The following is a 27,942-nucleotide window of genomic DNA, read 5'->3' on the forward strand; positions in this document are numbered from 1 at the left end:
TAAGTACTTAGTCTCTGAGGTCATCTATATGTTAAGGGCTATCACTTGCACATACATGTTGTAAAAATATGATGATTTATAAAACAGGCCTTGGCTATGTTAGGAGGTGGTCTGTAAAAACATCTCTGAAGGTACTGGGGGCTTCCTGACAGGGAACCAGACCTGCCTTCCATTCAAATCACTACCAAAACTTGCTTTTTGATGATGTTCTTGGTAGTAACAGGATTTCCCATACTGTATGAAATGTTGGGAGAGGGAAAAATTATGTCCAGGCATAGATTTTGGCCAGGAGTGGGGTCTTGGCCTTGAGCACTTGGAGCCTGCATGTCATGTTCAAATTACAGCTACAGGTCCTGAGAGGAAAAGAATCATAGCATTCACCTTGGCTTCCCCACAGAGAAAAGAGCACAGCCCATTGCCTCTGGTAGTTTTTGGAAATAGCTTTCACTAACTCCGCTGCTTCTTTGCTTTCAGGAAAATTTTATAACATAGGAGACCAGAGGGGCCATGGAGAAGATCACTGCCAATTTGTAGACTCATTCTTAGATGGAAGGACAGGACAGCAAGAAGATCTGCCAGTCAAAGATGGTAATTCCCAAGACCTGTATCTGTAGCAAACCTGGGCAATTCCTTTGTTTGTTTCCATTTCCTGCCAGTGGATTCAATGCCCGCTGCTGGGGTGGGCCATGAAAGGAGCTGCCAGCTATGCAGGCAGAAGAGGGTCAAGAAGTTCTTTGACAGTGAATGATGACTTATTAAGACAGTTATGACTTGGGTTCTGTTAGGTAGCAAACAGCCTCTCTCCTGTTTAAAACAGCCCTACAAATTATTCACAGTTGGTATTACTTATTTAAACCCAACCACAAATTTGAGTTTGCAGAGGTATTAAGTGGTGTGTTCAAACTAGCAAGGTTGATTTAAAGCACAGTACATAATCAGTTGGGCATTAAATACCTTGTTTGGTACTAATGAGAAACTGAAAATTTATGGCTGGAAAATATAATTCATGCTGCAGTAATTCTGTGTGCGCTGATTGCAAAAGGGTGCCCAAAATTCCAGTCTGGTCTAAGTGGCCATGGCACTGGATGTGCTAAACACAGCCGTGACCTGCCTGGCTATTTTGTATCCATTGCTGAGGTATAAGAAATTTGTACTTCTCTCAGCTGAAGTCCTGCCTTGCTGCTGGCAGCAGTGCCAGGGTGAGGTGTTCTGTTCCTTGTGGGGTAAGAACTCAGGCTGTGCTGGTACGTGCACGCGTGCTGAGCATGTCATGGAACATTTCACTGAGGAAAACAGCATAACAGCTTTCAGTACAATATCAGCGTGTTGACCAAACCTTCCTTACAAAACACCCCACGAGTCCAGATACGCGTCAAGGTAGGTGTGGGAGATGAATGTGAAGTTCCTAAGTCTTTCACAAGTTTTTCCAAAAACAAAGTTATTGAACTGGTCTGAAGGGTGTTTGTTTATGTGTTTTGTGTGTTTCTTCTAAAGAGGTTTTTGCTTTTCCCTTCCCAGTCAGTGCTGCCCATCCAAAATGATATTTTGCGTAAGAGATGGTCAGAATCCAATTTGCATTGCCAGGACAGCAAACTTCTCAGTTGTACCAGATTCACACTTTTAAAAATATTTGAATATTTGAAAAACCTTTTACCTAACAAGCTTGCTACCTCAGTTTAAAATACACTTATAACCAATTTGATTTCAGCAACTGGATTTGAGTGAATTAATGAACTATGATCATTTTTAGGCCAAAATAAACAACAAAAGACGAAAACAAAAGACTTCACCTTTTCAGTAGCTTGTATTTCTAGCAAATGAACTGAACAAACCAATAGACCAATTGTTCTACCTGCAGCAGATTGATTTCTGAAATAACTTCACATATTTGACCTGAAGTGCTGTGAGAATCAGCATGAAAAAAACCACAGGCTAGGGATGTTATAGGATAATGTATAGGAAAGCTGGCTCCCTATTCTTGAGGTATGGTTTATATGGTGTTTTAAAAGACACAGTGTGTATATTTGACCCGAAGTGCTGTGAGACAATCACAGCTGATGCCATCTCAGTATTTTTTGTGTGTGTGTGGCTCCAGCCACACATAGATTCCTTATGGTCAGGTTAGATGGAGCCCCAGTTCCTCACTGTAATTCTTTACCTAATGTTAATTGTTTGAATGGGAAGCAAATGTGTTGTCAAAAGCACCAGAGTGAAAGCAGGAGGATGATTTGGATGGGGCGATGCTGTGAACTTTCCCCAGTGGCCGGGTTTTATTAAGGCTCACTGCAGTGCAAGGCTGCACAGTGGGGACTATTTGTCACTGTCACTTTGCAATGCAGAGCTGCCTCCTGTTCCAAGAGCCCAGAACAGCCAGAGGGGGGACGGAGGGAGTACAGGCTGGGCCCAGCCACCCCCACCCACAGCAGGGTGCTGGGATCTCCAGGGAGGCACGCTTCACCTCTGTGCTGCCATCCCAAGTACTTTTGCTTTGAGTTGGGTGGGCAAATTGCAGAGTGCTAGTGGATGTAGGGGCAGCAAACAGCTCTGCTTGTGGCAGGTGGGTTAAAGGCTTGGTGACTATTTCAGCCACACACTGAATTGTTGGTTACAGACTTCTCAGGGAACCAAAGCACGGTACTGTCCTGAGAGCTTCGTGCCAACAAAATTCTCTTCTCTGTTCCAGGGTTTTTCAGGGCAGTTCGTCAGGAACCTGTCAAATTTGGGAAGATAGGCGGGGAGACTCAGATTAACTACGTGCGCTGGTACGAGTGTGGCACATCGATACCTGGCAAGTGGTGATGCCACACGAAGAGGGTGCCAAGGCCCCACTGCCCAGCGCAGGCTGCAGGAAGGCAACGCTTACAGGGTTGGCCAACGCGCGAGGCTTGTACCAGTCTAATGCCAATACTGCGTTAATTGTGTAATAGTGTAGGCCGCTTACTGTAGTTATCCAGTGTTACAAATTTGTTTTTAGAATTTAAAAAAGAAACACAGGCTAGGGACATGTTGTAGGATAATGCATAGGGAAGCTGGCTCCCTATTCTTGAGGTATGGTTTATATGGTATTTTAAAAGATACAGTGTGTATATTATTTATCACAGTGTTGTAATAAATGTTTAAGGCACAGATATGCCAGAGTTGATTATGGAATGCAATGTGCGTTAGTTTTAAATATTCACTGGTCCTGTAATGCAAGTGCCATAAGTTACCCATCCTAATCCATCTGTAACATCTCCCAGTCATAAATTATAGAAAAGATCCTATAATTTTTAATATCCTGCAGCCAGTAAACTTGAAGCACTTTCTCCTTACACGTTCAAACAGTTTATGCTCCTGCCATAATGCTGAGGTAGGTTGCTGTTTGTGCAGCTTTAAATGATAAAGTTCAGTGGAGTTTTCTTCCATGTTTGTTTTCAAATGTTTCAGCCCCAGTCAAACCATGTTCAGCCTGTCACTTTGGAGTCAGAGCCTGGCAGTGGCTGGCAGGGAGGGTTAGTGTTCTGTAATTGAAGTGGACAGGTACATATGTACATGGAATGAAAAAACAAAGCTGGCCTCCACAGCTGGGGTTTTTCAAGAAAATGTCGTTTTCAAAGTATGACATTTATTGGTTCAAAAGCCAAACTGTGCAAGGGGACTTGGAAAGACAAATGAAAGAGGAAAAAGAATAAACTAGTTATTACAGCATGATCAGGTTTATTTTATTTTAAAAGAAAAATTCTGGTTTAAAACAGTTTTCATTGGGGACAAAGGGGAAATACTGATAACTGAACTTCAAAACTGCTTTACAGTTATTTTGATTAAAACCTCTCCCAAAGCTACTTGTTGTACTGCTTGAACATTTATGAACTAAATAAAGAGATGTAGGTTTTTTTAAAGGTGTTATTCATTACCTTACTAATGTATTGAAAAAATATGAACAGGAACTACCAGATCTATATAGTAGTCATTTATAGAAAATACCTTATAAAGTACATTGCAGGTACACTGTACGCCTAATAAAATATTTTTTAATCAAGTGGTTTTTTTCAAGTGTTTTACATGAAAACAAAGCTTAGTTTCTCTGGTAAATGCTGTTATTCAGAACAAACTGCTTGCTGGAACCAAGCCCCTGTTAAATGACCTGATGAACATGGGGTGTGTTCAAGGTCCAAGAGCAGAAATGGGAAGAGGTACAGCCACAGCTTACAGAGTAGCTGTGGGCACAGCACTGTTTAAGGATGCTGAAGGTAGGAATATTTTCACTCAACTTCCTAATTTGTCTTTAGGAGAGCTCAAGCAGCTTACTCCAGCTCATTTTTTTTATTACCTACTTAGTTTTACATATTCCTAGAATCTGCAAAATGGAAAATATTAACTGGGAAAATGTTTTGCTCTCTGCTGTAATGTGGTCTATTGACTTCATTACAGCCCTTGATCTGCTTTTTCTTGGCTCAAAATTGAGTCACTAGGATTGCACTCCCACGTTCTTCTGGGTGGCAAAGAACCTGCGGAAAGTTGGGGTTTTTTTAAGAGCTCATTTTAAAAGTTACCCATTTGGACTAAATTTTCAAGTAATAAAAATTCTCTCCCACACCTTGTTAAAGCAAAAATTGATAAGAGGCTTTAAGATTTTATGGATTGGTTTCTAAGAATTTGGTAAAAAGAGTCACTTGACAATTAATGACAGCAGACAGCACAAAACCACCCCCTGCTGTGAAACCTCTGTGAAAGCCATCTGCAGTCCCAGCACCTCTCCATTTACACACCCAGAAATCTGCCTCTCCTCCTACAGGAGGCTGCTCTTCACCACAAAGTCTTTGCACCCAGCATGCATGCTGGTTTTAGCACAGTCATCTTGTTCAGTATTACCTAACTTCTAAAATCAAGATCAGGCATTTCATAGATTCAGGGTTTTTATTAGTTTTTCCATGTGAACATTACAATTTATAATACATCATATCTAGTTTGACCTCCAGAATGAATCTAATTTAGTACATCATGGTATTAGTACAAACAAGCCTGATAAGTGGGCTAAACTTCCAACTAGTATCTTCATATCCTTCAGATAAGGCAAGCTAGAATGTCAATCACTTTACAGACATTTAAGCAGTGTTTTCCAAAAACCACCCAGCCCCAAATTAAACTAGGAAGCGAATACAATTTAAAGCAGGAAAGATTTGGTCATTTCCCTCCCCCCAGCAGAATTGAATTAACAGCTATAGTTTTGCCTCATTACAGTTTTGGAATCTCAATTAAAAATTCTGGAGTCTGTCGGGATGGAATCGCACGTGTCAGTCGCTGTCTTCAGGGCACGTCCTTAGCGGTAGCCGGGCCCGGGCTGGGTGTAACCCTGCGGCCCAAAAGGGGGACGGCTGCGGGCGTAGGGGTTGGGCCCGCTGGGCGGGGGAGTCATGGTGCTGCCGGGCGGGGGGGTGAAGCCGGGCCGCGGCTGGAAGGTGCCCGGGGCCGCCTGGGAGCCGCTGTAGGCCGCGGGCTGCGAGGCCTGCGTGGTGTAGGGCTGCGGGGGGAAGCTGCCCGCCGGGTACTGCGGCGGCTGCTGCGCCGGCAGCTGCTGCGCCTGCCCCGGGAAGGCGGCGGCCGGGGCCGGGGCAGCCGCCTGGCTGTAGGCCGGGAACTGCTGGGCTTGCTGCGACGGGGGCTGCTGCTGGCTGTAGCCTGCTGGAAAGGCAGAGAGCAAGGTGGGGTGAGAAGCACTAAGGAGCCCCGGGTGTCTGCAGAAAGACCTTTTGTTCCTAATGGTCACAGCGACAAACGCAAAACGATGCAGGAAGCACAGAACAGGCAAACCAAGCGTGAACTGCGAGTTTTCCTGCCTTTCACATAAGCGCACGGCCGGGGTTTTGGTGCACACCGTGGCAGCACAGCACACTGACAACAGTTACTATAAAACAGTTTCCCTGTGACTGGCAAGAAATAAATTTAAAAAAAGGCAAGTCGTCTTTTCCTTAATATCACACAAAAACATAAAGTCTTCATTGGCAAATGAGGCAAAATTTAATCCTTTTCCCAAACAAAACCTCCAAATTAAACTGTCTTGACAATACTCTCACGGTTTTATATTAAAAAAAAATTGGTGAAATCATAGGTGTTTTCAGTTCCTTAGAGTTAAATATGAAAAGGTTATGTAGAACTGAACACTTTAGCACAAAACTTCCATTTACACATGTCCCAAATTTAATTTTTCTGTATAACACTAGCTTCCAAAGGGAATTTCTCTTCTCAGAAATTTTAAAATGGAACAAAGTCCTTTCATGAAGAAATAGCTACTTTTATCCAACACACCTGCAGCTACTTGCAATGAAACCTCTCCAGTGACTGGAATCCTGTCAGCATTAAACACCAGACACACAAATTATTAAAAGTGCACAGCCCTAAATGGAAAGAGTAAGGGTAAGAATGCACTGCAGTAAACTCACCTTAAAACTGGGATCAAAATTTACTCAAGAGACAAACCTCTGAAGGGTCCATTTTTACACCCATGTATAAATAGCCACTGTTGCCTAGTAGATCTACAAGAGTGGGAAGGTATCCTGCTCTTGGGGAGACATGGGTTTGAAAGGAGACAATACTCATGAGAACTAAAGCAACACAAACAAAAAGATCCTATGACTCAACATCTCCAAAGGCTGCTGTCAGGAAGTCCTCAAAGCAAACTCTGTTTCTGAAAATTAATTGTGAACTTAGTTATGACAAACAGAGGTGCCCAAGAGGTTTCTGGTGGCAGTTCATTCATACTTGACAATGATGTTGGAAAGCAAAACTCACATTGCACTACAGTTTTCACAGGAACATCAGTAAAATAATGGATTAGACAATGGTAGGATATGTCTAGAAAGCAGATTGGAATTCTTTTGTTTCCCCACTCAGTTTTTAAGCCTAGAGTGTCAGACAAGACCCTTCTACTTCCAACAGGCTTGCTACTTCTGAAATTATACCTCAGTACATCTGTCTCTGTATTCTAATTACCAATTTGGGGAGAAATCTGCAGAGAACAAGATTCCATTTAGACACTCAAACCAACGAGCTCTCACACAGTGCACAGGAACAACGTCTGAGGCACAAACCTTCAGTCCCAAGTATTCTAGGGTTCTTATCCAAGCTAAGCATGGAATTTCTTTCTGTGAGCTCTGCAAATCTTCTCATCTCTATAGAAAGTGATGCACTCCCACTTTGCACCAAGAAAAGGTCACACTGGCTCTTAGTCACTTAATGGGAGTCCTTTGTTTAGTTTAAGGAGGATTTTTTAAAACAAGGAATGATAAATACTTGGTGTCATTTTCTAAAATTGTTAAGCAAAATGCAATTTGTTACAGAATCTACTCTAACAAGTTCATCCCTAAAACTCATCTAGATTATCATCCCTAGCATATACTATGCATTTCTAGATGCCAGCTGCTCCTAAAGGAACTGAAAGTTCTGAGGTCAAGTTTATTTTGGGTATACACCAAAGCAGCTTTTCATATTTCATTGCACATACACCTCTAGCGCACTAAAATATTCTTCTGCTGAAAGTCTATTGGCACCTTTACTTAAGGTATCAGCAAAACCAAAAACTAAAAAAGAAAAACTATCACTTGAAAGTTTCTCTGGGATTTATAGTATGTCTATTAGCCAAGGATTTATTGAATGACAACTACAGTGTTTGCACCAGTAAATTCTGGACACGGAGATCATTCTAGATGCAAGAAATAGGGGCCATCTTTAGACATCTTTGATATTTAAGGAAGCTAAATTGGGATGTTTAGTCACTTACTTGCTAGAACCCCATAACTGCAGAATATAATCCTGAAGGCTGCTCACCCTTTAGGTGATTCATTTTGCCTTTCTTTCTAACAAGGCATTCTGCTGATTTGCAACGAGGTCTGCCTTTGGTCACAATCAAGCAGGACTGAACTTTGACTGCATATTAACAATTTAAACAGCTACAGCACTCTCTTCCTGGCAATTTGTGAATTGTGCCAGTTCCCATAAGGAACACCGGCACCTGGGCAGCTCAGCACCTTGACCTGGCCCACAGGGTCAGGAAGTGAAGCCTGACAGGGTCGGGCACTGCAGGAGCTGCTGCTGCAGAGCTGCTTACCTGGGTACTGCACGCCGTACTGCTGCTGGGGCTGAGCCTGCGGCTGCTGAGCAGGGTAACCAGGCTGCTGGTACTGCTGATACATCTGACCTAGGGATTAAAAACGCATTTCGTTGAAGCCCAGTACCCTGGTGCATTACAGTGAACGATACCCTGACAGTTCAACATCACAGAAACAAACTCAGTGACATCAAAGTACAGATTTTAGTTTCTGAAACACGCTGTTCTGGCTAAATGAAGTTTATCTAAAGAGTTATGTGAGGCTTACTATGGCACATTTTCAGAGGCTGCCAGAATCTGCCACCTTAGTTAGCACTACTCTGGTGGGTAACAGACCAGGAATCTTTAAACATCTTCATAACTCCTCCAGAACTTACACTGTAAATTAAAGTACTTCAAAAGTTAAAAACATGTCCTCAGATTGTCTGTTTAGATTAGCTTTTTAAGACCATTTCTGCAACCAAGTACTGTAAGCAAGTGGTACATTATTTATGCTGACCACATTTTCCAGATAAGACATCCATCTCTTAGCATTGCCAAGTTTGCTTAAGAGACCCAGCAGTATACACCAGAAGCAAAAATAAAACCATATATTCTTAAGCTTGGTAGTCCAAGTCAGTGCTTATTTTTCCTACATTCACTGTTTTCAATTTCTTGGCCAGAAGAGGCAGAATATTTGTTTACACAACCTATGGGTCCTGTTGAGGCTTTATGCTTCTGCTGTTTTTCAATCTAGAAAGTCACAGTCAAAGAACAAAATCAATTATCTGCCAAAACTAAAGCTTAGCTGAACTGAAGCAGACATGGAAACTTTACTATTATGAAGTGTTACTGTACTATTATTCATTCTGCAAAGATCAGCAGACTGTATAAATAGACTGTAAACTCTGTGTTCAGAGCTGCACAGAGACAAAAGCAACTCGACTGACTCTGCTCCAAGTTCTCCCAGACAGACCCCTGTCCACAGTGATTTAAAGTAACTCCTAATTTCTTCTTTTATCTGTATTACTTGCAGCTGAAAGTAACAGTATTTTATATTCACACTAAGGTGTTTAGAATACTTTATACTGATGCAGTCACTTAAAATATTATTTGGTGTGCAATTGTTGTGGGATGATGAGAGTGCAAAACACAAGGCTTGAAGAGAATTTAAGCCAGTTAGCTTAATAATTAAGAACTAGAAACTCAGAAAGTTCTGTTTATGAAGCTCATTTGACATAGGGAAATTCTGGGAGAATAACCAGCAGGCTGCCTATCTTGGGATAGCTCCCCACAAGCTAACAGAGAGACCACACTGGCACCTGCTGGAAATCCCAGGTAAAGGGATAGTAAAGAAACAGCATGGAGTTTTACCAAAGGTTTCTGAGAAGGTTTGCTGTCTTCTCCAGGGCTGAGGTGTTAGTGAGGAACAGAGAGGTGCTCCAGTGCCATTTAAGAAAACATTCTTAATTTGCAGCCATGAATACAGGCAGGGATACTCTGGGTCCTCACACACAGAGTCTTTTCTTTCCCTGGGTTTTTATTCTGAAAACTAGATGAGCTACAGCACTGATGTCTGGTTTTGTACTTAGCAGTGCTTACTGCAGTGAAAGGTCTGCCAGCATTTACCATTGTTCCCGTGTACTGAAAAAGACTTTTAGTCTGATTCAGAATACAGACCATTTACATATATTCACACAACATTCTTTTCCCTAGAAGATCATGAAGTGCTTATGGGACTGAGATTTCACATGTATTTCAGCAAAGACTAAAAAAGCATCCACATCTGTACATAATTGTTTCTTGTGTGTGCTTAGGACTGAATTTAGTGATAGAAAAGCACAGCACTGTACTAGAACATCTTTGCTGGATTAATTTAATTCAAATTAGTGAATGCTGAAAACTTCTCAAGGGAGGCAGCCCTTCAGTAGTATCAGCACACAGAAGTGAAGTGACTGGTTATTAGGTTGTTGCGTGTGAATACCAAATCATAATCATCACGGCATTTACTGGCAGAGAAATCCATTAATAAATAAACCCTGATACACCAGAATGACTGACACATGATTGCCATCACCAGTTTACTTTAATCTTCAAAGTACTGGGAAAGTGTGGGGGGAAGCAGAGCTTGGGGAGTTTTGGGGTTTTTATGAAGTGAAGTAATAATTTCAAACTATTTTCAAAACCTAACAAGCCCTGCTGTTCACCAGCTGTGCCATTTATGCGAGTCCGTCCTGTTGAAAACCTAACAACCGAAACCTATCCAAAGTTCTGGCTGGATTATGGCTCTGTGGGGACAGCACAAGCCCCCAAATTGCCACTGGACTGAGGTGGTATCAAACCTCAGTGAAGTATAGAAAACTACACCATGTTTCAAAGAAAAGTCTTTGAACATTTTGGAATAAAATTGATAATTGCATTTACATTACCCAGCTTTGGTGAGAGACTGCTGTTCACCACATACATACCACGCACAGCATAAGCAATGTATCTCTAATTTCTAATGAACAAGGACAAAGTTACTTCTGATCTCTTCCCAAAGACTGAACCACAGAGTGAAGAAAATATAATCAATACTTAAAAGATTGCAGTAGCAATAATAAAAACTACATAAAGCACAGATCAAACCCTTTATAATTAGTACTTGCTGCTACTATACTTTCCTTGACCCAAGTTTAGAAAAATCACTACATCTACTCTGATACATAAGCCTAGATAACATCTTCTCCCCAAGTAAGATGAGTTTTACTGAAACAAATACTTTTCCCTTTCCCTGGTGTTAGCAGCCATATGGGATTCCAAGCTGGTGCTGCTAGCACTTTGAAGTGCTTCACTTCTTGGTTTCAGTTCCAGTTTAACAGCAACACTTAATAAAACTTCTTACCTTATTGTATTAAACTAAAGTAAAAAATTAAACTCATAAAATGCAAGTTCAGTAGCTGAGAATATGGTTTTTGAACATTAAGTTTTTTGGCTGCCAACAGAAGAACCTGGAGCCTTTTTCTGCAAAAGTAACTTTTATACATAAACACCAAACTGCTCTATCTTTAAGCTACAAAGATGTCTCTTACTATAACACTTGACTAATGAGCAAGAAAAGGCTGAAAGCAGCAAAATAAGGGTTTCATAAGCTCCACTTCAACCAGCAGTATTCATACCTCTTTAAGTATTATACATAAGTACCAGCTGTTCAAATGCTGTGCTTGATCAAAATGTTACTTTTTCCCTTCAGGCAAGGCAATCCAAGTGACTGTGGATACTGTGATCACTGTCTTACACTTGTCTAAGCATCAGTAAAGCAAGCATCAGGGGGCTCTCACTTGTGCCTACACCAGCATAGAAACAATTTTATATTATTCTTCATATGGAGGAAGAAGTAAAAAAGCAGGTTATTTCACAGACAGTTTAATCCAGAAGTGTGAAGGTCTGAAGGCTCAGCGCACTTAGAAAAAAGCGCCAGAAGAAATGATGCCCAAATGTAAGAAACCTCAGAATACATGAATTTTGAGAAGTTAAATAACTTTTTTAATGTCATAGTGCAAACAAAACTGAATGTCAGTTAAGACCTTAACTTTAAAGGAGAGCTAGCTGAGCTCTCAGGAGTTATAAGGAACGACCATGTATTTAAGAACGTTATAGGGTTTAACTTGACTAGCACAGAGCCATACACAAAAAGGAAACAATGAAGTACTAGCTCCAGTCTGTTGGATAGAAATGGTGAGTAAACAACAGTTTTAATACATAGTAGACAAGTCCACAAACTGTGAATTGAGTGAAAGCTTGACACAACACACAGTGTATGTATGACAAGAGCACAGATGCAAGCAGAAAACAGTACCATGAAAATTCTCTGGTGTTACACCACCCGCCCTTCAAACAGAGCCACTGCTCCACCTGCTGTTTCTGTAGGGAGCAGCACGGGCAGCAAGGACAAAAGCTGCTCTGCCGAGGGGCACACACGGATTGGCAGTTTGCTATCCACTTTGGGTCTGCTAATTCAAGGCAGAATCAGACAACATCCTTCACATCCTGGACAGTAGAAAAGCACCCTGCTTACCTTCCACCTGCCCTGTCTGTGGCTGTGAGCTGGGGTAGGGTGGCTGCTGTGCCTGGACCCCAGGGGGATGGGCTGCAGAAGAGGAGGAAGCGATGCTGTCCGGCGTTCCTGATCGCTCCTCTGCAGGGGCACTGGGTGGTCCTAGAGGAGCAAGAACAAAATACAGTATGTGAAATGAACACCAAGTTGGAATTAAAAAATTCTAGTACAAGATCCCTCCCTTGCAATGTTTTTAACATTTTTTCCACTTCAGATTTACATGTGTGTCATACCCAAGCTAAAACTAAGTGTATATTTACACACCTAAACTTTCATTTGAAAATATTGGGAGGGGCAGGCAGAGGGGGCAGAATGTTCCACCTATCTCTAGGTCACTCAGATTTCATTCTTCTGAGGAACCTGACTCATTTGTGAGGTAAAACCCTTCATGACAGCATATTTTTTCAACAGCTTCAAGTGTTAACCTTGCACGCACACACACTGAGGAGCTGCCACATTTGGACACAACATGCACTTACCTATTTTTTCTTATCTGGAGGAAAGGCAAAAGGTTGCATGGAGCTATCCAAATGGATTAGCATCTTGCTGTGAAACACATGGACCAGGCCACAAAGTGTTTACTGCTAGTCAAATAGCACGTGAACAGAAAACCTCCAAAGAGGTGTTAAAATCACACTCCCAGACAGGATATGGTAGGCTTTAGTCTAAAAGCAATTGTCTGCTCTGCTAATTCTGAAAATATTCCCGCTGACACCCAAAGACAGCATGGAAACTGGGAATTCAAATTTTCTCTACATTAGTAAGAAGTTCTAAAACACACATGTGAACGAATATAATATACTACAATTTAATGCAAAATATTTTGTTAGAAACAAGGAAGCTTAAACCTGTATCTTTCCAGCTGTATGAATGCTAAGAGATACTACTTTCAAATTAAAGCACAAGTACTAGAACTGCTGCCAATACATCTGCAATTTTAAGACAAGTTATATTTACACATTATAAATATGCATCCAACAAGTCCCTGATTGTGTTTTCATGTTAACCTTATTAGGGGAAAGTTAATTAAATCTGCCTACTACTTCATTCGCATTTATATACATAACTGCAGGATTACAGCTTTAGAAATGGGATTTCTTATACCCTGCCTAAATGGTTGTCTGTGGAGTTCTTTGCACATTCAAAGAATGGTCAAGTAATTTCCCTCTCTCAGAAGAATTATGGAGACACAAATATTGAAATATCACTGATCAAAACCACTCATTCAAAAAATAACTTAAACTTTCTGCCAGTTGTGCTTCACTTGCTATTGCTTACTTGTTCAGATAGCCCACTGCAAGTTTTCACCTGGTTTGTAAAAGAACCATGCTGTGACAATACCCAAAATGTGCCAAGGAGGAAGAGATCACACAATAGGCCTGGTCCACAGACCTGTACTTCATATTGAAGTCAACCACTGTCTGTGGGTACAACTTTAGATACTGCACAGTCACAATCACACAGTGCAGATCTATTACTTTTCCTCCCCACTTTTGCCATGGCAGGCATACTGGAGGAATGACCTCCAGTTCCTACTGGTTTGCTCATCTGTATCATTACTTCACACCTCATATAAACTCACTTGCTCTGGAGATGAGAGTACACAGCAAATCCTGTTAGCTAACGGCAGTTCCATCCTCGTGTTTCAATGAACCACTAAACCTTGCCAGGCCTGCACAGGTTCTGTGCAAAATCACTTCCCTAAGTTCTGCATCACACTCCTTATCACATTCTACACTGCTTTTCTAGCTTCAGTTACCCTGTATCAAGTTGACAGGATTCATTTAGTATAGTCAGTTTCCATGTTTAGCATTCTATTACTAGGGCCAGCAGTCCTTCAGCTCTTCAAAACTAAATATAATTCAGACAAGTATGTTATTCCTTTCTGTTAACAGTAAAAACGTTGATTCTATTTACTTCTAAAATGAAACAGAGAAAAGGTGGGATCATACAACACATTCTGAATGACCCAAAGAGCAGAAGCACAAGCCAAGAACATGAACTGCAAGATCAAACCTTAAAGCAGAGAGCAGTGAGTTCTACTATCATTGACAGATACAAATTAAGTTAGTCCACACAACAGTTTTAAGTAATTAAAATTTTTAAAAATGAAGCCATTTTGTAGTCTAAGCTAAAACGCAATGCTAAAATCAACAGCAGCATTTCAATATTTTGTATACAAAAGTTAGCACATAGACACAACACCTTAACATAGCAAGTTTTAGAATTCTGAAGACACAGTGAACACAGAAGACAGCTTAATACATCCAACATACAAATGCTTTGTGACAAATCAAAACTGGAGCAATTGATTATGAACAGGTTTAGCTTTCCTTTTCACCAGCCACGTCCTTACCTGACACCTGATCATCTGTCAAGCCAAAGGCTGACATGACATTCTTGCTGATTTCATCCTGGTTCTTTAGCGGATCGAATGCAGACATGCTCGCTGCTATAACTTGAGTGGATGGCTTAACATTAGCGTCAGCAGCAGCAGGCTTTTCGTCCCTACCATCTACAGCATCTACAAAGCAAAACGCCCGGTTACCAGCTCTCCAGAACTGAAACACCAGCACACACACACACTGCACTGCAGCAATCGCAACACCGCACAGCTGGGGGGCTCTATAAATGTAACTGGTGGAATGTGCACCTTAGGACAGCAGTGAATAATCACTGACGGATCTCAAACTGGGATGGATCACAAAGCTTGGGTTTCTTTCACAGTTACTTAAAGATACACTAGCACTGTGGACTATCAATATCATATATGATAGGTACAAAGCTCCTGCTTCAAACAAGTGAACTGGCCACAAAGAATCCAAAATTAGGAAAACATACATCATAGTTCCAACTTATAGTGTTTTATCATCTGCAGTTTCTGGTTTGTATTCCACCTTTCTCCACTAATCATTCCTAAGCTGACAGGTGAAGTTGAGCTCTTTGCAACTATACACGTAGCTGAACTGCTCAGAAGTGCCTTACCTAAGTGTTATACATTTTCTGTTAAAAGCAAACAACTACAGATAGATACAGACTGGCTAGTTTTGTTTACACTCTTAGATCATCACTCTAACCTCCTTCCAAGAAGTTTGTAACCAGAATCCATGGTATTCCACTGAAATTACAAATTGCATGAATTGTAGGAACAGGGCTGGGATTTTTTTAAGCAACAAAAGCATAAAATTTCAAAGTGCAAATACAAAAGCAACATTTCCTAAAAGGCAGGCTGATGTTCTCAGTTCACCTCTTTACTAAGAGCACTGTACTTCATGGCTTTGTGTCATTATTTTCTGTGTCCAGCTTACCTAAACTCTGTAGTTAGGCATACAGAGATACAGTATTTGCAGTACAATTGCCCTAAGCTAGGGGATCAATACCTCAAAACTGTGAGAATAAGACTTTCTTTCCCATTTTGCCCTCCCCCAAAAATCCTTTCCCACCCCTACCTGCACCCTCGTGCTGCTTACCCTGAGACAGCTCTGATGCTGGTCTGAGCGCAAAATGTGTGGATTCAATTTCCTAACCTGGCAAAAAAAGTGAATACAATTTTTGCTGAATTCACTTCTTACTGTTTTAGTGAATCAAACTTAGCAACACAAGATAAGCACCAGAGCTAGCCCAAAGTAAGCAGAGGGACTACTCAACTGCGAGCAAGAACTCTTCAGCAACAACAAACTATTAATTTGGCTAAAAGCCCTCAAAAGACATTGCTGGAGTTCACAGGTGTTAGTTACAGTGTTTTTGTACATTGCAACAAAACCTCGGATTCTGCAGTTTCATTCCTAAGTTAGTTCAGGGCTTTACTCCAGATACATGAACAAAAATTCTGTCTCTGAAATAACTAAAGCATTAAAAATTAGGTTCTGGGCCATCAAGCAACAATTAAAAATTATCCATATTTCACTTTGTAAACAGCACACCACTCTGCAAATCAAAGCAAACAGCTCTTTGCCAGGCTGCCTACCACTCTCAGGCAGGTTGGTGGAAAGCCCTGGTTCCGCTGGCGGTTCTAAACAGTCCAGTAAACGATTGACTTTATTGCGAAGTTCTATCAGCTCTCGGCGCAGGTACTTCACCTGGTTGGATTCTAGGGGTCTTGGCTGGCCATTCACTGCAAAACAGCAATTAGATAAACTTAAGACTGTAGTAACATCCAGTTTAAGATGACCAAAAAATTCCAACTTTTACTTGCTTGTAGCATTATCGTCCTTTGCCAAGTTTAAAGTGACAAAGTTTAGTCCACACAGACTGAACTCATTCTAGAGCTTACTGTTCCTTTAATATAATCTCAGTTCAGGAAAAGCTAAAAAGTATCAAAGTCCACAGTAAGTCTCTGCATTGTTTACTCATTTCCCTGAATATACCCTGAATGATGCAGTGGTTCTGGAAAGTGTCCCTTTAGAACTAACACAGTCCACACAACACTGCTGCAATTCATAAATAAGGTCAGTGTCCAAGTTAAAGGCTTGGAACTATGTGCTAAGTTATCTATGGTAGTTTGAAAATAAAGAACTTTTGCACAAAGGCCAAAGAATAAACGTTAACATCTATTCAACTCCAAGCACTAGTTTGGAGCAGTGTACCACTGTGTGATGTCAGCTTCAAATTCTCCTGCACCTGTGAAGAAAACCCCACAAATGCTAGAGTGGAAGAGAACATGGAAAAGGGCACTAAGGAAGAAAGAACCACTGATCACATGTATATGCACACATGCCAAATACTTTAATGCTTTTTACACTTTGAGCAAGCGTAAAAAAGCAGTAGTTTCCATTTCCATTAAGTTTGGAAGTCTCATGAAAAACATCAAGAGAAAGCAGGTATTATGTATTAACTCAGCAGTACCAACTTACTGATTGCATTTTCTTCACCTTCTGAGGTGACAATTAAAGTATTTTGTACCTCTCAGTGAAGTTCACTGCCCGAATTTTAATAAATATTATTTAAAAGAAATAGAAAAACATAGTATTCTATACTTACCAAACAATGTCAGCTTAAGTATCCTACTGCATTGAATTGCAAAGGAGAGATCTGAGCTATCAAAAATTGTTATAAGATCTCCATCTGAAAAGAACAAGAAAAAGTTACATTAAAATCACAGCCTATGACTACTGAGCTTCATATCAGGACAGAAGTGTTCCTTCATTACTCAAAAATAACCTTCCTATTTGATTGTGAATTCACTAGAAAAAAATGTTTATTATTTTAGTGCAAGAAGCAGTGTGCAGAGAAATTGTGCCCAGAAGGTAAGACAGAAACATGAATGGCTCCAAAAGGGAATCTTCTGACATTAGCCCTTCGATGTTCCATATAGTTCATCGTTCTTTTATGTTTACATACAGGATGACATATTAGAGCTAAGAGTTCATCAAGTCCAACACCAGGAAGAATGATGTTACCAGTTGTAAGTGAAATGCCTACACCAAGTGGCTCTAGAACTGTGCTGTTCATGAACAGACAAGAGTCAGATAAATGGCACAAGCCAAACCCAATTCAATTTTTAAAAACCAAAATAAAATTTCAAATGTCTAGAACACTTCCTCAGGTATATATTCAGAACATGAGTTGCAAGACTTATCATTCCCTTGCTGAAAAACAAAGTTCATAAGTAGAAGTGAATAGTAAAGATCTCTCTCAGCTTTAACTCACAAATAAATATGAAGACATGAAGATGCCCAAATAGTGAGAAGAAAACTTCTCTCAAACAGGAATTTTACACAAAGTGACTACTCTTAGGCATGGATTTCTTCTATGTCACATGTCAGAGGATCCTAATGAATTTGCACATTGGCATCTGTCCCAGGAACTATATTAGAACTGAATGGGATCATTTATTCTTAAGATACAAAGGGCTATGCACAAAGCACTGATCACTTGTAATCATATTAATCCTCAAAAGAGATACCAAATTCCCATTAAGTCTGGTCTCTCACGATTTTTGAGTCAAGGAAAGGTATCTTTGCTTACTCAACAAAACCACAACTAAAACAAGACTATTGTCTTTGGCAGGACAGATTTTCTGGTGTTTAACATGTTCAACATGTTCAACAGGTTCATAGCTTAAATGAACCCAAGCTAAGCAGCACAAAGGAAAGAGTGAGAGCACATTATCAGGAATATGTGTACTGGCACAAGGGATAGCAGGAACACTTCCTGCCTGATCAGTTTCATAACTGAGGTGAAACACCACCGAGTGAAGTTTCACCTTGAAAAGCAACAGTGTTTAGATAAATGCCACGCAGCTTGGAACAAAGCCAACTCCAGGCTGCCCAGACTCCTCCACAAAACACTGTAGCAAGGGGGCTCTGTGGACAGACACAGGAACACGTTTTTCATTACAGATTACTGCCAAAAAATTCTGAGTGTATATAAATTCCTTACACATTGGTGACAAGGGCAAACTGTATCTAAGCTACGCTGAAAATTTTCAAAGAAGATAATGCTTCAGTATGAATAGTAATAAAACACATGATATCAAGTAGAAACAGCTCAGAATTTGAAGAACTACATATTCTAATTTTGTCATCCCTGACTACAAGTAACACCTCTGCAAAGGAAGGCTTTCTTAACTACTATTAGTAACACCTCAATAGTGCCTGTCAGTCTTCAAAGAAGGTGCTTTCTAACAAAATGAAGTTACTAACACTAATAAAGTGATGGCATATAAAATAATTTTCAAGTTTTCCTGAAAGAAATAGTGTTGCCTCCCAAGTTTTTTTTTTTATGTCCTGTTTTCACTTTCACAATCTCAAAAGACATCTGTTGATAGCAGTATCAGTCAGGGATTTTCTCTCTGAGTAGAGACTGGAAAGTCTCCAGAAGCAAGGGCTCCAAACCCCACCAGGCAGCCTGTTCCAGTGACACACTGCCCTCCTGGCCAAAACTCATGCTCAGCCTCTCAAACTGCAATTTCTGGCTGCTGCCGCCTGGTGCTACTGCAAATTGCTCACATTCAATGGTCACACTGCACTCAATGCTCACATTGCAACTCCCCTTCCACTGGTTCTGCCCTCAGCCCCCTCTGCAGCACAGTGAATAAGCCCAGCTCCCTCCAATGCTCCCACCTGCACGAAGCCCCTCCCTGTTCTCACCACACCCTGCTAGACCCCTCTGCAGCTTTCCCAAGTTCTTTTTGTCCTGGAGTGCACACATTAGAAGTGAGCACAGACATGCATCCTCCCTGGTGCCATCTCACCAATGCCAGGAAGAGGAGGCTCCGTGTCCCTGTTTGCCATTATGATCCATAACAGGACTTGGACAATCAGACTACCAAAGTTAAACAGATCTTTTTTTACTTTGGCAGTAAAGAGGGGTGTGATGAGGTGTGTGCTCCCTCCAGCTCAACACTTTCTCCAGCTTTTCAACAGCCTTTCCTAAATGCTGATATCAAAATCCACCAGTGTCTTAACACAAAGCCCTTCTATTCCCTATCATCATGCTAACACAATAAATTATAATTACTTCTCTTAGCAATCCACAAAATTGGTAAACCATCCTTTGATGCTCTTCTGTCATACCAGTCAACAGTCAGATTCACTGCCTGAACCAAGATGCATGTTCTTAGCAGTCTATTCTTCACAGTGAAATCAAAAAGCACATCAATACACATGGCTTACATAGATTAATGTCACCCAAAAGAACTGGGATCATTCCATCCTCATTCTCCCTCATCTATTTTAACCTTTAGGTTGAAGGCATTAAGAATAATGAACAAATTTTCTATTTTAAATTGTTAGCAGAAAAAAAAAGGCTGACAAGTACCAAGTACAAAATCTTGTTAGATGCATAAAGTCAGTTCTATGATTCTTATTGACAGACATCAAATTATTATCCAAGTAGAGCATAAGCTAGGATTCATAAGGTATATGTCAAGCCATAGAAGTGTCTGACAATTTAAGTATATTAGATATAGCAAAAAAACTCTTCATCTTCAGGAAGCTTAATTCCTGTTACCATGACACGGATAGAATTACAGCATGTTAATTATTTTCTGTTGAAAAATAAAACATACTTTCCTTTATTTTCCCTTCTAATCTTGTTATTTTAGAGATTTATCCTTTTCATTTTTACAAGGGACACTGCTTTCTCTCTCTACAATTTCCCATGTACCACATTCTCTGCTATGCCAATTCTAACTTTTTTCTTTCTATAAACTAGTGACTCCCTTAAACTAACCACTGGGCTGCAAGGTATTTCAGCATTAATGCTGCATCACCATGAAGTATTCATGATATTAGAAATCTGACTCATTCCTTCGCCCTGCCAGCTGTTTCCTCATCTACTAAGCTTCATTATCTATTAGACTTATCCACCCTTTTATTTCTCATTTAGTCCATTTTTGAAAAAACAAAAACAAACCACAAAACCCTACACAATCAAAAAACCACACTACATCAAAATGTAGTTTTCCTTCACTCTAGTAAATTTACCAAAGGCTGAGAGATTACTGACTAGCACAGCAGCTTGAATACATGCAGCATGAGTAAACAATCTTCTATTACAAGGTAATGAAGAGCAAGAGCAAAAAGGCCAATCTCACATTACACCCTGTTTTAAATTCAAGCAAAACTTAAAAAAAAGTAAAGTTCCTCTTATTGGCTCCATAGGGCCTTTTAGCATGTGTAACTCAGTTACAGGGTTTGTTTAAGATGCACTTTTACTCTTTGATTCATACAAATTCACTGCTGACAGTCCTCATTATTTTGTTTGGGGTTGAGGTTTTTTAGCTGACATTGGGTTATGTGTGTTCAAGAACTTTAAACAGCATATGAAAATTGTTTCACATCTAGCAGAGCAATTTCCTTAGCTCAGGAGTTCAAAAGCTTGAATATAAAACTTGACTTCACAAAGCAGCATTCAACCTGAGGCTTCTTTTCTCTGGTAATTAATAAAAGCGCCACATAATCTAAATATAATGTAGGAATATGCAGGGGTAGGTGAAACATTCTTTGGACACTGAAAGACTGTGCATATGAATTCAGAGAAGACACAGATGGAGGTTATGGAAGTAGTGGACATTGTTAGACCAGTTTAAGGTATCTCCTCATAAGAGATCCAGACAAGCATTCCTGCAGATCTGCAGGGATAAATGACAAAACATAAATTGCTAAAATGTATATATTATATCTATTATATACATTATCTAATGCATCTAACGACTGAAATAGATTTAAAGAAGAATCTTAGCTTAGCTGAAATGAAGTTAAGGATGTAACAGCTCTCATATAACAAGCAAACTGAAGCCTTGTTAACCTTTTCCTTGGTCACGCACAACTCTGATAGCAAGAACATTTATTTGTTTAGATTAGTGCTGATCAGCTACCACACAGTTTACAGCAGTGATGATCAGCTAGCACAACACACACTGAAACCAGAGTGGAATAGTAGTACATTCTGTGTGGTGGGTTACCCTGGCTGGATGACAGCTACCCACCAAAGCCACTCCATCACTCCCCTCCACAAGTGGCCAGGACAGAGAATAAAGGACAAGGTATAAGAACAGGAAGAGATCACAAATCAACGACCCTCATGGGCAAAACAGACTCAACTTGGGGAGATTAACTGAATTTATTACCAGTCAAAATCAAAGCAGGATAATTCACCTATCAACCCCTCCTTCCTTTTCAGCTCTATCTCTTCCTCCCTAGTGGTGCAGAGGCACAGGGAACGAAGGTTATGGTTTCTGCCACTGCTCAGGCAGAGGAGTCCTTCCTCTGCTGCAGCCTGGGGTCCCTCCTGTGGGAGAGTCCTCCACAAACTTCTCCAATGTGACTGCATCCTGGAGCACTTCCTGCCTCCTCCTTCTCCACTGACCTTTTTGTCTGCAGAGCTATTCCTCTCATGTATTCTTGCTCCTCTCTTCTCTGGCCAAAACTACATCTGTGCCATAACTTTTTTCCCCCTTTTAAGTATGTTACCACAGAGGCATTACCACTATGTCTGATTTAGCCTTGGCCAGTGGCATGCCTGTCCTGGAGCTGCCTGACTTTGGCCTCCCCTGTAGCCCCCCCACTACCAAAACCTGGCCATGCAAATACAATTCTGAGACAAAGAGAACTAAAAGTGAAAGCAGGAAGTGTCTAGACTGTGAAAGACAACCAAAGAATGAAACTGTAATTACTGTCTCCATCATACATCGTTATCTTATTTTGAATAAAACAGAGTAGTATACACCAAAACCCCCAAATGACCATATTTTAAAGCATGGGTAAGAATGCAAAAAAAACCAAAGTAACTAACTTGATTTAATCTGATGTAAAAGCATCCCATCTCCTTTCACCTTTCTCATTTCAGAATGGAAAAAATGTGGTAAGAGGGAAAACAAAACAACCACAAATCCACTGAGCTCATTCTAACTAAAGATCAAAACCCAAGGCATACACTACTTACAATTTTGATAAGCAGCATCTCAAAAATTTAATGAACCTCAAAAAAAAGGTCTCAGGCGTGAAATTTTATTGCTTAGATATATGAACAAAAGCTGACATTATAGGCAGCACAAGCAGCACTAAAGTTTCCTAGGGCTATAAAGAGAAATGAATCTGAATGCTTCAGTAACATGGCACTTTTTACTGTGCAACAGCATAATCATCAGTCTTTAAGAGACTTTGGATTTTATCACTTCATTCCAAGTTTCATTTTATGTTGTCCCAAATTAAGTAACTTATTCGTGTCCCATTGACATTCAAAGAGGAAAAGCCCTCCAATCATAACTTTTTGTTTCTATGCATCTCAAAGGCTCATTCACTCCTCATTCTGTGGAAGTCCTTAAGGTTATGTTTGTTTTAACACTAATGATCAATATTTTCTTTGGAACAACCAATGTGCAACAGATTCAAATGGTCCCAGAGAGGAAAGATAACTTTTAATGCATTATTTCAAGTTAAAATTATTTTTCTAATCTTTACTGATGGAGAAAAACAATCAAGAATTACTACCACCTAGATCAAGTTTTCGGTCTTATAAGAACTTGTGTTAGGTCATACATGTTAATTCTCTTTACACTTTCAAAACCACTGAAAACTCAAAAGAAAATGATAAAATGAATGAACAGATGAGAACCTGTAATCAACTTCTTGCAACAGCAAAAAGTGCACTTTCAGAGAGAAAAATTGAGGAAATATTTCAGGAAAGAAACAGAAGAAATGCTGTTAAGAGACCATAACAGGAGATAATGAAATACAGCTTCTATTATCTGATCAAAAAGATTTCACAAGAAATCACTTGCATTTGCCCGTGACATTGGACAGTTCTAAAAGGCAAATGTCAAAGTTTCTATCCATTGATAAACCATATCAGAGCAACAACAGCCAATTAAACCTCAACAGTAGTAATTAAACCTTACCTTCATCTTTATATTTTATTGTGACTTCATCATTGCTCAGAAGTTTTCCTCTAAAAACTCTTTGCATCATTAGCACCAATTCATCATAGGTGATATCTTCATTATGAATAGGGATTCTCCTAATATCTTCCCCAAGCTGAGCTTTGATGATCAGCTTCCCACTTAAGTCCAGCTGCCCATTCATGGTGGATTCCTTATCACCTGCAGACCTATTAGCAGCAAAACATTAAGAACCTTTCAGAAAACTGAAGTGTTAGTTATTTTAATCTATCTGATGACAGTTCTGAAGCTTTACATTATCATCTAATTCGATTACTTTTACATGCCCCTCCCTTATAAAAAAGAACAAATGGCTTTTTTTTTTTTTTCATTTAAGAAAAGACTGCCAGAGAAAATATGTCAAAGATTTCAGGCTCTAAGGTAGCATTACTAAGGGGATCAAGCTGAATCATGCATGATTGTCTAAACAAAGAAGTGCAGAGCTAAACATTGGTTTTATCACACGGATGATCAGAACTCACTGAAGGTTCCTCTCCAGAAAGGAAGATACCCAATTTTTTAATTTTTGAAAACTTTGATTGGGATATTTTAACCAAGATTTTAGACTTTTAAAAGCAGCTCAATAGACCACACATTAGCTACTCATTGGGCTCAACACATGGTCACAACAGTCTGTTACTCTCAGTGTTTTAAGAGGTGACCAACTGCTCCAACTGAGTATCCATCTTGTGTCCTAGCAGCACACAGCATATACTTCTATATCTTTAACATTTTAGTTAAGAAAATTTAAACATTACTACTTTGTATTACGCATCTCTCATTTAAAAACACAAAGGCTTTACATTTAAAAATCTGAAACTACAGTGAAGTTACTCAAAAAAAGGAATAAGAGGGGAAAAAAACACAAAAAGAGATCCAGGTAGTTAGTCAAATGTCCCCTCCTGTTTTCACTGTTTTGGACAGGGCCAAAACAATACATCTGGAATGAGGGGCAACTAAAGAAGCAGTTATCTTAACATTTGACATACTGGACATCTGGACACTTAACATTTGACAATTACTGGACATCTTAAAACACAGGCAGCCCATATCCAAGTCAAGATTTCGGAAGCCAGATGCAGGCAAGTATATTGTTCATTCTCTTGCACAAGAAGAACTCTCAGAGACATGCAACTATTTTTCTTTTACCTTAAAGGATGTTATAACACAGTGCCTCATGAGAAAAATGAATTTTGCTATAGTCAGTCTATTTTTGAAGTACTGCACTGAAAATTCTCTCCTGTCAGAAAGAAGACACTCAGCTAAAGCCTTTAATACACTCCTTGATGCACCTCTATGTTTCAGTGACAATATTTTGCATTAAAAAGATGGAGCATAATGTCATCTTTAGACTGCAATTAAATTTCTGGGGGCGCTGGTAATTAACTTAATACAAAGCAAAGATTCCAGGCAAAGTCCTTTGTTTAGCCCAAAAAGATACAAGCAATTATTGATCAAAACTCTTCTCATCACAAGTAACAAGAGGTAGGTGGATACAGCCTAACTGCAGGGAAAAGGGACCAGCAATTAACAAAGCCACCTTGCTGCTGAGGCACTGTGATCAAACTGAGAGGTTTATAGTACTGTTAATGCTCACTAATGCATTATTCAGCTTTTGCAACAGAGGAGTCTTGACTGCAGGCACATCAACCCAACCTAATTAACTCTAAATTACATTTAAAAGCATAGGGTTTTGCACAAGTTGGTTGTTGGGATTTTTTTTTTAATTTTGGCATTAAAAAATAAAACAGTATCGACCCACAGGTTTCCTTCAATCTCCTTTCCAAAAATATACATTTATTATTACCTTGTCTGTTTAGTGATGCTGGATTATTGGACAGTTTTCCCACCTCACTTCAGGGCAGAGTTAGGATAAGCCGCCATGCACTATCAATGCAGGGAACAGGAAGCTGCATCAGAAAATAAACATATTTACAGTCACACTTCCCTGGAATGACACAATTCACATCAATCTTTCACTTTAGAACATCTTAGTTAATATACCCAATATAAAAAACCCTTGCTTTATCCATAATGTAACAATCAGATTTACACTTTTGAGTATTGTAGAATTTGCATTCACCTAAAAGAGATCTCAAACAAGACTTCTAATTTTGTAAAAAAAGATTTTATTTTTTTTTAATTTTCTAATGGCATGTAGGAATTCCTAACAGTAATGTATTCCTTTCCAGGACTAAGATCAAGAGATGATTTAGCATACAGAACAGTCCAATAGGGAACATCCCTGGCTCCTCCCTTTTGACCCCATGGGTGTACCCTCCTGGCGACTCCTCTCTTTCACATGCACAGCCAATTTCAACAATCCATAATCTGATTTTTAGATGATTCACTGCTAACCAGAGAAAAAAAGTAGGTTCCCCTTTATTCACATAAAGCTGGGCTTCCCAGCTCACCTCTTTCAACTCATCTGGAAGTAAAGTAGAACATACAGGATGAAGGGAGAGAACAAGCAGACCCCAGAAGAGACACAAAGCCACTCTGGTCCTCAAAGACTGGCAGCTGCTCCTCTCATCCTGGGTAGGAAATGCTCCCCTTTAAAAAGGGTTGTGCCTGCTCCTGACAGTGAGAGATTGCTGTGACACACGAAGCAGGGGAACACGAAGAGACTACTTTTCTGATGCCTCACTCACATTTTATGAAATAAGGCATGAAGACAGCATCCCTTTCATCCCAGACCTGCTACAGCTCCAGGTAAGTTTACTGCACTGGATAAACACATAATATTTGTATATTTTTATTTATTATATATATATATATATATATAATATTTATTTATATTTATTTAGATAATGCATCTAAGAGTGCTTGAACCAAAGAGTTCATTTAGCTACTTCCTCACCTTGTTTAAGCGTTAGATCTGGGCACTGGTTTTGCTTCTTCAGCATTACAATATTTGCTACTCAGGAACTGTTAACAGTAAGAACTGAACCTCGTCTCTAAGTCCTAAACATACACACATTTCGGTGGACACAGCTGAACTCCTGTGGCCTTTCAACAGATTGAACGTATCGTTCATTTCTTTGTGCAAGGAAAGGAGCTACTGTAATGCCTTATTTACCCACATTACTCACAGAAACCTGCTGTCCATCACTGACTGCGAAAAGGTAACAGGAGAATAAATGCACTTTTTTGGGTCTAGCTGTTCTCCATTCTGCTTGAAGGTGTCCAGATTTAAAGACACAGATTCTAAACACAGGAATTGCTTGCAACTGTTACAGAAAACCATGTGAAATACTCAGATTGCTGACTTACATAGCACTAAAGCTTTTTCCCTCACTGTGACACAGCTGAATGGATGACTCCACTGAGCGAGTTTTACAGAGAACACATCCAGAACGCACACTAATGAGCTTTTTAACAAAATCAGAGTCTACTTTCCTGGGGCGGGGAGGAAGCAACCAACCATTTACGTCTCCATCTTTCAGACTACAGGCTGCTTTCCATAAGAATCACACTGACATCTTTCTAACCTTCCTGGTGTACCACTTGCATTTTGCAGGTACAGACTTTTCCTCCCCTCCTGGCTCACTTTCCATTCACATCATGCACTAATCTAGGTGGTGCATGTGGACAGGGATTGCCCAATCTAGGCCAGTCACTTCAGGGTCCCCTCTAAAACCAGCATCTCATGACCACGTTGCATTTCACTACCTTTTCTGCGCAGCAGCAGAGAAAAACAGCCTTGCCCAGGCGAGGGAGGGACCGACACTCCTGCTTTAATTTTTTCTGTCAAAACGGGGTTCAGGATTAGAGTGACGCCGACAGAAACACGAGCAAGCAGGAGTGCCTTCCAAAAGCCACCCGAGAGAGAACCATGAGTTTTCCCAAGGCAGGCGGGGGGGGTGACGCGAGGGAGCGGAACAGAGAAGAGCTCTTTTCGGTTTTCTCCAGTTCCCATTCGGGCAGGCCCGGCCCAAAGGGGACCAGGAATCACAGTCAATCCCTGCCTGGCAGCGAGGAGCCCGCAGCTCTTGCGGCTGGGTGACCCAGGAAACAGCGGGCCGTGCAGGGGCAGGGATCCCGGGATCTCCCGCTCCCCGGGCCCAGGAGGCCGCGGCCGCTCTCCGCCTCCCTCAGCCGCGGCCGGGGGGACGCGAGGGGTCTCCCGGCCCCTCCGCCAGGGGCCGCGTCGCCCCTGGCACCGGCGAACGATGGGGCCGGGAGGAGGGGGCGGTGGGCTCACCCCAGACCCAAAGCTGCCCCCCTCTCCCTCCTTCCCGCCACCTTCCACACGCGGCTGCTCCCGGGAGCAGCCCTGGCTCTCTTACTCTGGCTTCTCCGCCGTCCCGCCGGTGCAGCCCCCTCGTCCAGCCCCAGGAACGGCCGCCGCCGCCACCGCCCGTACGTGGCAGGGCAGAGAGAAGGGGCCGGAGCGAGGCC

The 27,942-nt window shown here is 40.7% G+C and overlaps 2 protein-coding genes across 4 annotated transcripts in view; one reads left to right on the plus strand and one right to left on the minus strand.

The window, feature by feature from the left end:
- Positions 1-4,018, plus strand: part of ABI3BP (ABI family member 3 binding protein) — a 137,158-nt gene extending 133,140 nt beyond the window's left edge. Inside the window, exons 56-57 of the mRNA XM_036406819.1 lie at positions 475-588; positions 2,684-4,018. Of these exons, the coding sequence (XP_036262712.1) occupies positions 475-588; positions 2,684-2,799 (230 nt within the window). The 3' untranslated portion in view covers positions 2,800-4,018. The remainder of the gene's footprint in view (positions 1-474; positions 589-2,683) is intronic.
- Positions 4,019-4,877: 859 nt separating this feature from the next.
- TFG (trafficking from ER to golgi regulator) lies at positions 4,878-27,942 on the minus strand. 3 transcript variants are annotated; one of them, XM_036406841.2, is made up of 9 exons: positions 27,831-27,942; positions 25,349-25,451; positions 23,503-23,711; positions 17,139-17,222; positions 16,126-16,272; positions 14,515-14,682; positions 12,120-12,260; positions 8,084-8,173; positions 4,878-5,658 (listed from the first exon to the last, which is right to left on the minus strand). In XM_036406841.2, the coding sequence occupies exons 3-9, from the start codon at positions 23,684-23,686 to the stop codon at positions 5,300-5,302; spliced, it is 1,173 nt and encodes a 390-aa protein (XP_036262734.1). In that variant the 5' UTR covers positions 23,687-23,711; positions 25,349-25,451; positions 27,831-27,942; the 3' UTR covers positions 4,878-5,299. The 3 variants fall into 3 exon arrangements, with proteins under 3 accessions (XP_036262734.1, XP_036262724.1, XP_036262743.1); XM_036406831.2 differs by having other exon boundaries at positions 4,878-5,661; XM_036406850.2 differs by lacking the exon at positions 8,084-8,173 and having other exon boundaries at positions 4,878-5,661.

The sequence above is a fragment of the Molothrus ater genome, chromosome 2 (genome assembly GCF_012460135.2).
Source record: "Molothrus ater isolate BHLD 08-10-18 breed brown headed cowbird chromosome 2, BPBGC_Mater_1.1, whole genome shotgun sequence".
In the NCBI taxonomy this organism is placed as follows: Eukaryota; Metazoa; Chordata; class Aves; order Passeriformes; family Icteridae; genus Molothrus; species Molothrus ater.

Excerpts from the sequence above, each read along its gene's own strand:
- TFG (XM_036406831.2), bottom strand. The coding sequence starts at position 23,686 with ATGAATGGGCAGCTGGACTTAAGTGGGAAGCTGATCATCAAAGCTCAG. Across the intron at positions 14,683-16,125 it reads CACCAACCTGCCTGAGAGTG|ATGCTGTAGATGGTAGGGAC; the intron begins GTAGGCAGCCTG and ends TTTGCTTTGTAG. Across the intron at positions 5,662-8,083 it reads GTACGGCGTGCAGTACCCAG|CAGGCTACAGCCAGCAGCAG; the intron begins GTAAGCAGCTCT and ends CTGCCTTTCCAG.